At 39.8% G+C, this 12,664-nt stretch overlaps 1 protein-coding gene across 2 annotated transcripts in view; it reads left to right on the forward strand.

Annotated features, from left to right (window-relative positions):
• Positions 1 to 1,779: 1,779 nt before the first annotated feature.
• LOC120426255 (protein roadkill) overlaps positions 1,780 to 12,664 on the forward strand; it is a 101,062-nt gene continuing 90,177 nt past the window's right edge. Inside the window, exon 1 of one of the 2 annotated variants that reach the window (XM_039590994.1) lies at positions 1,780 to 1,820. Coding sequence is in view for 1 of the 2 variants with exons in the window: in XM_039590993.2 (XP_039446927.1) it covers positions 9,546 to 9,559 (14 nt within the window). In the remaining variant the exon portion in view is untranslated. Of the gene's footprint in view, positions 1,821 to 8,150; positions 9,560 to 12,664 lie in introns of those variants that run through there. The other variant, XM_039590993.2, reaches the window with a different exon arrangement.

Below are 12,664 nucleotides of genomic sequence, written 5' to 3' on the forward strand. Positions count from 1 at the left end.
TCTTTGAAAAAAATATTTTTGAAAAGCTGAAAAATTCTCTATATTTTGCTTTATTGAACTTTGTCGATACGACCCATAGTTGCTGAGATATTGCCATGCAAAGGTTAAAAAACAGGAAAATTGATGTTTTCTAAGTCTCACCCAAATAACCCACCATTTTCTAATGTCGATATCTCAGCAACTATAGGTCCGATTTACAATGTTAAAACATGAAACATTCGTGAAATTTTCCGATCTTTTCGAAAAAAATATTTTCAAAAATTTAAAATCAAGACTAACATTTCAAACGGGCTAAACATTCAATATTACGCCCATTTGAAATGTTAGTCTTGATTTTAAATTTTTGAAAATATTTTTTTCGAAAAGATCGGAAAATTTCACGAATGTTTTATGTTTTAACATTGTAAATCGGACCTATAGTTGCTGAGATATCGACATTAGAAAATGGTGGGTTATTTGGGTGAGACTTAGAAAACATCAATTTTCCTGTTTTTTAACCTTTGCATGGCAATATCTCAGCAACTATGGGTCGTATCGACAAAGTTCAATAAAGCAAAATATAGAGAATTTTCTCAGCTTTTCAAAAATATTTTTTTCAAAGATGGGCAAACATGGGCACTAATTTAAAAAAATGAAAAACTGCGACTATTTTCAAAAAAGTTACCTAAAATTGGTTATAACTTGAAAACGGTGCACTTTATCAAAAAATCACTAATACTTTTTGATTGCAAATTCGATTTTACATCGAAAAATGAAGTTGAAAAATTTTTGCGACCAATATTTCGATTTTTTGAAAAAATCTGTATTGATTCAAAAAATCATAACTCGGTCAAAGATTTTTTGCCCATTCTGGAAATTTCTGAAAAGTTGGCATTTTATGTCCTCTAAAACATATCAAAAAATAAAAAAAATTAAAAATAGTGTTTTTTTGCAAATCAAGTTTTAGTGACAAAAAGTTAAATAAAAAATCACCAAATTTTTTTTTACCGTGTACCATTTTTTTTCAGTGTAGTCCATATCCATACCTACAACTTTGCCGAAGACACCAAATCGATCAAAAAATTCCTTCAAAAGATACAGATTTTTGAATTTTCACATATCATTTTTGTATGGACAGCTGCCAAATTTGTATGGAAAATTATATGGACAAACTAATGATGCAAAATGGCTTCTTTGGGCATACCGAAGGCACCAAAAAAGTTTCAGCCGGATTAAAAAATACAGAAAAAATCGAATGACCGAAATCTCAGAGAATTGCTCAGTAGTGAAATCGGTGTTCTGTCGAATAATCCAGATGATGATTTTTTGAGTTTCATTTTACCGATCTTTCGTGTGCGAGAGAGGAGAGCCATGTTCCCTTTTGATTTTTTTTTATCTTGATGAGCATCAACAGATTCAGTGACAGACAAATTATGTTTTTTTTTTTATCTTTTTCAAAAAAGAACAATAATTTAATGTTAACAAATTGATGCCCCCTTTGCTCTCTTGTTCTAAACGTACCTATCTGCCAAGAGAGCCCAGAGACATCGAAATATAAACAAAACTTACTTTTAAGTTTTAGAATAACACATACAGGAACAGTGATGCCGAAATGACTTTATGTTGTATAAAACGCGTGTAAAACTCGATTTTTCAGCACTCTTCCTATCCATCCAGATTGGGAAACTTCGTGAAAAAAGCAAGACATTATGAAAACATATTCATTGAACATAAACTGCTATTTTCTGCTTCGCAAAAAAAAAATCCAATTTTGAATGCAATTTTCTTTTTCCATTACAGTATATATTCAACGGTGTCCAGTAACCAACACTGAATTAAAGGTAAGTTGAGTTAGATTTAAAAAAATAAAGTTATGTATGCCAAATATCAACCAAGTTCTCTTCAATTCAAGATTATTTTTGCCTTCCTCACCTCACTGAGGCAAGGCTATAAAATCACTCGAAAAATGAACTTCTTAAATACGAGTCCTAGATATACCTTCACGTATACCTATCGACTCAGAATCAAATTCTGAACAAATGTCTGTGGGGATGTGTGTAGACATGATTTTTTTTCCACACGATTATCTCATAACTGGCTGAACCGATTTTGGCCGGATCCACCTTATTCTGTTAGTTTTGGGGTCCCATAAGACCCTATTAAATTTTATTCTGTTTAGTGAAGTACTTTTAAAGTTATGCCAAGAAAAAGTTTTTTTGTAGCTACAAAAAAGGGTGATTTTTGCATAACCTCAAAGGCCGGGTATTTTTGCTTACGCGCGAGAGTCGCGCAGCATGCGTAGGGATTTTGGTCTGACCACGCGGTCGATTGGCAGCCACACCCCCTTGCATGCGTATCGCCCGGTTGCCACATTGCTTAAGCAGTGTCTGCGTCTCTTCTGGAAAAATTCTGTATTAATTATGTTGCTGCATCATTTTGTCTCGACAAAGATTTACACGAACTTTTTACTGAAAAATATAACTCATGAGACTTTTCTCCTTTATTTTGTAGAGTTGGTAAAAAAAAGAATTGAAAATTGCTGTTCAAGTAAAATCAATAATTTTAAAAAAATAAATGAAAAAATAAATAAAAAAAAACTCTTAAATTAATTTGTAAATACAACCTTAAATACAACATGAATGCGAGGAAGGCTCCAACCACCTAAAGGTGGATTAAGTAACGTGTTTTTTAGAAAACGGTCCTATAGGCATAGGAAACCTCATTGCCCAGTGTTGCAAATGAGTGATTGAACAAGCTATCATTTGATGCTCTCTGCTTGTGTCTCAAGATTCCCAGCGATGGCATTCTCTCTCTCCCTTTTCCTCGACTATGCGCACTCACCGCTGAGTCTCTCAATCTCTCCGGAAGCCTGCAATGAAAGAACGCGAGACGACGTTTAGGACCACGTATGACGTCCCGTTAAACTTCGCTTGAAAAATAAGTTTTGTGGCGGCGTTTGTGGTTGAACGCTGGTGCGGTTGGATGAGGGTGAAAGCGGGAGTGAGAGAGAAAAGGATAATGTCAATCGCGAGTGTGTAAACACAAAAACGTATTCGGCTTAATTCGCCCTGAGAATGTCATTACGGAAAGAAGAGCTGGTGTATTTGGGGCGTGAGCATTCAGACTCGATAATTGTAGTTCATGAGAGCTGATAGTTTGATATTTTTACAGCCCTGCTGATAGCTTATGCTAATTTGTGAACAAAAATCTATAATAGATTTGATCATGATTGCCATCACGAGTTTAAAAAAAATCCTGATCTAGAATAGTAAAATTAGGAAAGGCTTAAAATCCGATAAGATAAACAATTATTGAAATAGGTTAGTTAGGCTGATAAATATAGGTATAGTGTATAGTGTTGAACTTTCAGATTTTGTGTATGCAGTGCAGTCCAGGACATTTTTGGGGTTATATTTGAGCTTAAGGGTGCACATCAACCAAGCAAGTTGTTGCCATTTTTTCCAAAATGTTCGAACTTAACCCTCTACAACCTAACCCCGCCTTTAGACGGGCTTCGATCTAAAAAATCGCCAAAAATCAATTTTCCAACCGATTTTTGATCTTTAAAAAGCATTGGAAAGAAGAACTCTAGAGTTTTTTTTGAAAAGGTCCTATAAACAAAATTTTCAATTTTTGCTTTTTGGGTGTTTTTAGAACCGCCTTGAGTCAGGGGTATTCAAAAACACCCAAAAAGCAAAAAGTGAAAATTTTGTTTATAGGACCTTTTCAAAAAAACTCGAGAACTCTTAAAATTTTAGAAAATTTCAGGGTTGGAAGTTTAACTTGTTTTATGTGTCTTTACCAATGTTTTAAAAAATATAATTTTTTTAGTGGTCAACTTTGGCTGTGTTTTTTACTAACATTTCCTATATTTTAAGTAAAATTAAGTATGCAGTAATTTTTTTAGTGTCCCAGACTATGCCTCTACGCATTTTTTGCAATTTAAATGATGATGGTGCCATTCTATAGCAAAAAATGTGAAAAACATGCAAAAAATTGAAAAAGTGACTGCAAAAACGTGACAAAATTAGATAGGCAAAATGTAATTATATTAGGTGGTAGAATAGGCCAAATACTACCAAAAACAAACATAAACTAAACAAGATAAATGCAAATTGAAATACTAAAAATAAAACAAGAAAAACATAAAACAAGAGAAGTAAAGTTTTTCTTAGAACAAAAGTTGCTCAAAATGACCTCCTGAACACGGGAAAAATAAATATTTTCGAAAAAAAAAGTGGGCAGTAGAGGGTTAAGGACCCAATCCTGCATCATTGTGATTGTAAATATAGTCGAATTTTGATGTTAATAATTTTGTAGACAGAGCTTTAGACGATAAATCAAAAATATATCGATAGTTCCCGTATTTTTGAAGGCCTTTTTTAAGAAATTGTGTCTGAAAATGATTTTGTCATTTCACCATGCCTTTAATTTTTATTAGATTTAAAAACTAAACAATTATATGGTTATATTCAATGAACATGATGAACATGCCCAACAAATTCTCCAAAATTAACATCCCATCAACCCCTTCGTGTGTCGTGTCTCGCTGATTCCCTGCCCTGGATCCACTTTTCACTAATTGCCTCCACCATCAACGGCGACGACGACGATGCCAAAACCAAACCTCTCGATACAGACTCTCCCAAGACAGGAAATTGATAGCACACGACTCTGGCGCACCGCACTGGAGAAAACGGCCGAAGCAAGATTCGCCAGGCGAAACAAACACACACACACCCAGCCAACGACAGAGTCAGTGAAGCAATCAACTTCAAGAATAAGGTCAATTCAGTTCATGGCCTAGATTGAACGACGCTTAACGACCCGCCGTCGTCGACTAAGTCGACTGATCTGTGTGCGGTGTGGTGTGGGAGTTGGGGGTTTGTTTAAATTATGCATGATCTAATTTCCTGATAACCTTGAGATTGCTCGCCACTCAAGAGAGAGATTAGTGCGGGTTTGTGGTGGTGTGAGTACAAGTGGTTAAGCGGTTGCTGCGGGGGTGTACGAAAAACAGCGCTCTCTTTCTCGATGGTCAACGAGCTGCTCGATTAGCGATGGATGACGACGAATTAAGCGGGGAGAAAACGGAGAAAATCATCATCGAGAGGGGCTAATGAACGCCCGCCACTTTCCGTCAGTGAGGGTAATGGACGCACTTTCACATGGGTTGGCGCGCGCACAGCAATGTCCTCTACGCGGTTGATTGACTCTGCATGGGGACGAAAGCGGCTGAACCAACTGCAGAAGCTCGCAGATAAAATGGATGTTTTCACTACCCATGGACTCTTTATTCGGTGGAACCCCCCTCGGATTTAGTGTTCTCGATTTCTGAACCAACCAACCTCGTGTACAGCAGAGACACCCTCAGAAACCACCAACACCAACACGCAGCGTGGTTCAACGCAATCAAAGGAGAGATTTTACGCCCGAAATCTGCCCCCAACACAAACTTAAACTCGATTCAGAGATCGACGAGGGGCGCCCTCTCACACTCCGCACACCCCTCGGCTATAGATAAAAGAATCTGCCTACCCTGCCTGCCACTTTACGACCTCATCAACCACGGCTGCTCTCAATCAACCCGCAGCAGCGGCAGCCCCCATTCCAATGAAGAACCGTCAAGGAGAGCGCTCGTACATTTCGCACCAACACACAGCCGTACGGCCGTACTCCTACACGAAACATATCAAGGGGACACCCTAGCAACCGTAGACAGTTGCCATCAGCATGCCGCTGCTGTATGGGTGCACGCGCGACCCTCTGTTGAATGCTACGACTACGACTACAACCTCAACGGCAACAATAACACGAGGCCCCGACCGTCATCGACGACTGTGTTGTTCAGAAGTAGTACGACGAGTTGCTGCTGCTCGTGTGTACTCGAACTCTCCTCGCTCTCTTTCGTAACGAGGTGTACGAGCGAGAGCAGTACAACGTGATGATGATGTTGGCAGTGTTGCCAGATTGTTTGGAGTCGAGGCGATAGTTGGAGGCTATCATTGATGGGGAGGATAACCTTCATAAGTTGGGATTGAGCTTTGGTTATGTCTAATCTAATCTAATCTAATCTAACACAAACGCAGCCAGTCCGATGAAAGCATGCTGGAAAGTCTTGTGATTAGATGACGCCCCAAGCACTTTTCTTGTCAATATTAATAATTGCAGTACATCCGAGAACACCCGAAAATGTAAAACAAAAATTAAAGCGGCCAGCCCTACTGCGTTGTGTTTACCGCAGAGAGGATTCTGAGAACGGATCACATTTCACAGAATCGACAGGGGAGGAAGGATGCGTGGACATACCGTACCAAACGCTCCGGTTATTGATTGCATAGGTATTGTGTAGAGTTTGTCAAGTGTAGTAATAGTCATTTTATAAAATTTCAATATATCATATATCATGTTTGTTTTAAAAAATTACCTTCATACCCAGCTGAAAAGCTATAAAGTGGTTTGTCATTAATTGAGACATAGCGAATAGTTATAGAACAGCTGTGACGTGAAAAACTTTATTTTTAAATAAGAAGGTAAAAGAAACGGTAAGGCTTTATAAAGCGAAAAACTTAGTTGAGGATTCGAATGAAAATTTCGCAAGATACTCTAGTAGAAGCAGTTAAAAATTAATGAGATAAAGAAAGATAAGAAAAAAAGAGATAGTTATTTCAGGAAGAAATATCACAAATTCTCTGCAAAAGGATATTAGGCGGAGCTCTGTTCAGCTGGTGTCCTCCGTTGGTGACGCTTCTTGCAACGGTCTTCCACTTCCAACTGCTGATGTATCTCCATCGGTAACACTTCTTTCAAGAGCGCTTAGCGGATTTGCTGTTTAAACAAAAACATATTTTTACACGCAGAACAGCTCTGGAGTCAGCCTTCCTCTAAATCACACACATTTGTTTGAGATGTCTCTAAAACATAGAGAAAATCACTTTTCCCTTTTTTCAGTTATTTCTTTGCCAACAAAATTTCAATCCTATTGGATTTTAGCCTTCCGCTTCCTGAACTGTCACAACAACAACCGATGAGCACCGCGTTCCCGTTCGTGAGGTTAGCCCCTGACAGTCGACATAACAGTCGACGTAACTGTCGATAGAAAACGATTCCTTCCCTTTGCACAGGAAGAAGAAAACACAATCATCTGAATAAATTTGATGAAAATGCACTACATTCCGGCGTGAATCACTGAACTCCGTGAAAATCTGGTAACAGCCCTCCCAATCTGCACTCTAAAACCACACACGCGCCCGAAACTAGTCAAAAACACAATAAAAACGCGAAAATTCGGCGGAGCTTCTCGGCGACGAACCGACTCCGATCACAGACAAGTCGGACCTCCTTGGGATTGAGCTTTGGTTATGTCATAAGTAACTACCAGCTATGTCAAGACTTTGCACCCAAAGGTGCGCAGCGCTCAACCGAGAGATAAGAGCTCTAAAACAGGCAGTAAAACGGTGTACGGACACTGAGGATAAAGTTAAAGACTATTAAGAGCATTTTACTCTCAGATTAATCAAAACAATGGTCTACCTAAACCGTACAGTATCGGCCACAAAGATTCGAAGTCCAAGAATAGATCGAACTTGAACGCCAATATACGGCGCACTGGTCAGTTTGGCCTAGATTGATATTTCGAGAGATTTATCTTCTTTGTTTAATCATTCCCCGCTCAATCCAAAATTGGAGCATTTTACTCTCGACCGTATGTTGGATCATTCGGACAACGCATTGGATTCACAATACAGAGGTGGCCGGTTCCGCTAACCTAGCAGGCACAACCAACTCCTGCTTCTGATATCTACTATCCATTATGATGGGAATCCGTACAATGATTTGTAAGCTGCCTAATAAGGTCATGCTGTCCTCTTTTTCTCCTGGAAATACCTAAAACTAATAAACTATGTTGCGAAGAAGTACACCACCCATCCATAAAACTCGCTTTGAGTTCAAGGTCGTCTAAGAAAGCTACACACGCCCTTGCGTAAACCTCGCGCTCTCTTTCCATCAACCTCGACTACTTCCCTCAACGACAAACTGGCAACACTGCCGAGCGTGCTTCAGCAAACAAGAGAGCTTCTCAGGGAGAGAGAGTGTACTCTCGTTACCAACTGGTGTCCGATGTGTGGGGTTCCACCACGGTACGCGCGGGCCAGCCTCCTTAGTCGCTAATAGTTGCGTGTACGGCGAAGAAGTGTGTTGTACTCCCCGACGGTCGTAGTCGCAGTTTGCTTCGTCAGACTACGTAGGGTGAAAGCACAATTTGGAAGTTGGTGTTCTTCACTGTGCGCACACACTCGCAACACACGGCTAGACTCCGGTTGACGGTCGTCGAGGAAGAATCCTGAAAGCCCTTGATCCGATAACCGTGTTATCACGCACGACGACTCGAGTGCCAAAGCCTCTCTCCGCCAGTGTGCTAAACGGCTGTCATTCGCGCAACCGAGTTCAAAAGTGTCAATGACAGATCTTGGGAGTGAATGTTAAGCGATCGAGTCAATCAGTTCAGCGTACACAAGTGTGGTGAGCAGAGGAAAATTAATTACGGAAGAACCTTGGGATCGCTCAGCCAAACCAAGTGGGTGTGTGTGCTTCAGTGAGCGTGTGTGTGTGTGTGTTCGTATACGTTGTTGTTGTACCTGAGAGCGCGCGTGTCGTGTCATGGTGGTAGTGTGACATACATACAAAGCTCTTCACGTATACATAAATGTTGTAGCCGTCATCGTCATCATCGTGTACAACCCCGCAGATGTACTTGAAATGCTAATGAAAATGTTATTATGATACACTCTGAAAAGTACTACCAAGTGAGGGCCCATCAGTAGCCATGAATTATGTTGGATCGTGTCGGAAACAGCAGTAACAAGCCAAGTTTCAATGATAGGCCCTTGCACGCGGACGCAGTGCTGCCAGCTGTAGAAGTAGTACTCGACACCGTATTGGTTATGTCCTGGTAGTGTGGTTTCCAGAGGGGAAGGATATCTCGCACGCACTGATTACAGGGAGGAAGAAGAAGCTGCGCCAAAGGAAGAATCCGATGTGTGACAGATCGTGACGAGCGCATAGAAAGAAGCAAAAGGAAGAAAGCTGCACGAGAGGAAGTGAGAAGCGGTGTGAAAGTTTCGAGGTATAATCGAGTGAAACGAAGCGTGCAAACAAGGCCCCGAAAGTGGGAAAAGAGTTTTATACTGTCAAAATAGAAGTGAAATTTAACTACGCAAACAACCGTGCAAGTGTGTGCTTCGGAAGAAGTGAAACAAAAGCCTGAAGAAAGCAGAGGCAAAGTTTGCGCAAATACACGGGAAAACAAAAGAGCTTGTGTTTCAAAGCAAAGAAGCTGATACTGGAAGTCACGTTCAACAACAAGAACCTCCGTCGTCGTCGTTTGTCCAAAGTTCTGCACAGTTGGCAAAACACTGCGTGAAAGTTGCACGCCCAGCTCCGCGCGTGCGACCTCGGCCAATCTCTTCGGTTGGTTCTTTTTTTCCTGTTGACACCGTGTTCCCACAAAATTAGCCACCGTGGATACCATAGCGTTGCCCCTCGGTGGATTATCTCATGTTAGGATGGCTCTAGCAAGGTGAGTTTTCGGGAACCTGCATGGAGTCTACGTTATTGTCACTTTTCAAACCCTAAAGCCTGATCTACAATGGCAAATCGCAGAATGTTGCGTCTGTCACTTTTGCCCCCGTTTACTTTGTTATTTCGTTGTCAGACAGGGATCGCAGCAACCGATGGTCGATACTCGACTGACATCTGGATCAACTTGATGATTGTTTTCGCAAGAGTTTGCGTAAGTTTGATTGTAGATGAGGCTTGAAAATGTTATTTATTGAACATTCAACGAATCATCCCTGCAGATACCCTCACGCAGTAGGCCTGGCCGCTTTAGTTTGTCTGCCCAGTTTGTTTCAGCGTGTCTGCAAAAGTCTGCAAATGAGCTGGTCAGACTGAGTCAAAACACTACTCGAGCCTTTGAGTGTTAATACGGCGTTAGACTTAAGGAGGTATTAGACTATGGCAAACAAACTCGCACTTTTTTGCTTTTGACAGTTTTTCAAACTCGAAAACAGGACAAATTGTATGCAAGCAGACTTTTCTGCAAACAAATGTTGGCGAACAAACAACACAGACAAACTGGCAAACTGTCAAAATGTGCGAGTTTGTTTGCCGTAGTCTAATACCTTTTATTACAAGTTTTGCTTGACACATAGATCTAGGGTTTTTTTTTTCTCAAAAAATATTTTTCTTAAGGGTGCACATTAACCAAGGAATTCGTTGTCTTCTTATTCCAAAATTGTCAAACTTATGGACCCAATCCTGCACTAATTGAATTGAAAATTTTTAACTTTGGAGTATTTTTGAACGACTCAGAACATCCCAACAAACTAACATAGTAGTCTACTATACTGACTGAATCTCTGCTGTATGGTCCGGGGTCAAAATTCGACAACCTCCTACTACTTACGGCATTGGACAAACAGATCTTGACATCAAGAAGTCCTTAGGTGACCTTGGACATCACAATATAGGCTTCATCCATAAAGTACGTCACGCTAAAATCAGCCAAAATTTACCCCCCCTCCCCCCCTTTGTCACGCTTTTCCTATACTTATAACATGCAATGTCACACTTGCTCAGACCCCCCCTCCCCCCCTAGAGCGTGACATACTTTATGGATGACGCCATACAAACATAGTTGTCTACCATATTCTCTGAATATTTGCGCATATGACCCTGGGTCAAAATTCGGCGGTAGCCATATTGACTTGGACTTCTGGGAGTCCCTGGTATCCTAAGACATTCCGGTATAATAGCAAAGTTAGTCAACCATACTAACTAAAGCTACGCAAGTATGACCCAAGGTCAAAATTCGTCGACCTCTGGCTAGTTACGACGGTAGACTCATAGATATTTACTCCCGGGAGTCCCCAGTTACCTAGGAAATTCCAATATAATCGCAGAAATAGTCAATCATACTCACTGAAGCTATGCAAGTATGATCCGAGGTCAAAATTCGAAGACCTCTTGCTTGTTACGGCGGTAGACATACAGGTCTTAACTTCAGAGAGTCCTCGGACGATCCAGGACATACCAATATTCCAAAAAAAAAAAGTCCACGACATTAGTAAGCAATTTGTAGAGCAGTGTAGTACCCGCGATACACAAACGGTAGAGATCCCAAAAGTTAGTGGGATGTCATTACGCCCCCTCGCGCTGGAGTTCCACGCACGTCATCGAGGACACTCCCGAGGACGACTTTTGATGACTGTGACAGGACAGGGGTGGTGCCCGCACCTCCTATCACCCCGTGTCATGGTCTGCGTGTATGTGCGTAGATACACATACACGGGGGGAGAACACTCCCTCTCCTCAGTTTCGGTACTCCCTTGGTGTTTTCCTTTGTACTCCACACTGCGGTGGACTCCTGGGAAATAGGGTTACGCTGCCAAGGATTATGACTGGCACTTTAATGACTGACTGCGAAGGGTACGCGGTGAAATGGGAACGAACGGTGACAACCATATGGGTGGTACACACATAGTCCGTTCAATTGGGGTTGCGTTTTTTTTTGTGATATCAAACAGCTGGAACATGATTGAGGTTTTATTAGGGGCTCTTTGTTGCTTCCGAAAACCTTTTAGTACACTTTCTCTGTTGCACTTTCTTTTACATGGTGTCGATTTCTGGAAAAGTCAGGGAAAACCTGGAATTGTCAGGGAATTTTATTTGACCTGGAAAAGTCAGGGAAAGTCAGGGAATTTTAAGCTGGGTCAGGGAATTTCGATGATCTTAAAAATATTACTACAAAATTTCATTTCTTTTTTGAAAATTCACCCTTGATGATGTATTTAAATGTCTTCCTGGCCAAACTTTGCAACATTGATAATATTTAATTTTTTATATTGGTCAGTCCGGAAGGAACGCAAAACTCGATATAAAAAATGCTTAAGAAAAGGGTCACGATGAAAAGCGCGTAGCTTGTTTGCAATATGTTTAGGTTTAAACATCAAATAATGAGGATTTGCTTTGGATTTGAGTTTAACTGAAAATTACAAATTACTAGCGCTCACAAGGTGGGACAATATGAGGCAGTTGCCACACCATCCTCAGAGATTTGTTCTAAAGTTGGTCGTTTGCTCAGCATATCATACATATCATATCATATCATACAAAAATTGAATGATTAAAAAAATCGAACACTTGAAAATTAAAAAAAAAAATTAAAATTCTAAGGCATGAAGATAATAAATTTTGAAAATTCAGGAATTCTGATATTTTGGTATTGTTGATTTCTTAATTTTTTAAATTCTTATTCTAAAATTCTAAAAAAATTGTAAGGTTAGAAAATTTTCCAAAATTTCACTTAAGTATTCATTACTTAAATTTTTATTTATCTCGAAATTAAACTGAACTATGATTTAAAAATGATCCAAAGTTATATAATTTTGTGTAATCTAAAATGTAAGCAAAATAGTGATGGTGAAATGAAATTAAAAATTAAAGAATTAAATTCAAGAACTCAAGAAATAAAACAAACATTTATGGAATAAACAGGGTTGTTACGGACGGCGCGGGTTTCGAGCGGTAGCAATTTTAATTTAAAAAAATATTGAGAGAGATAAAATTATTTTTAACTTATAAAGAAAAATATTATCAAGAATCAGAATATTTTTTTTTTTCG

This window comes from Culex pipiens, chromosome 1 (assembly GCF_016801865.2).
Source record: "Culex pipiens pallens isolate TS chromosome 1, TS_CPP_V2, whole genome shotgun sequence".
NCBI lineage: Eukaryota > Metazoa > Arthropoda > Insecta > Diptera > Culicidae > Culex > Culex pipiens.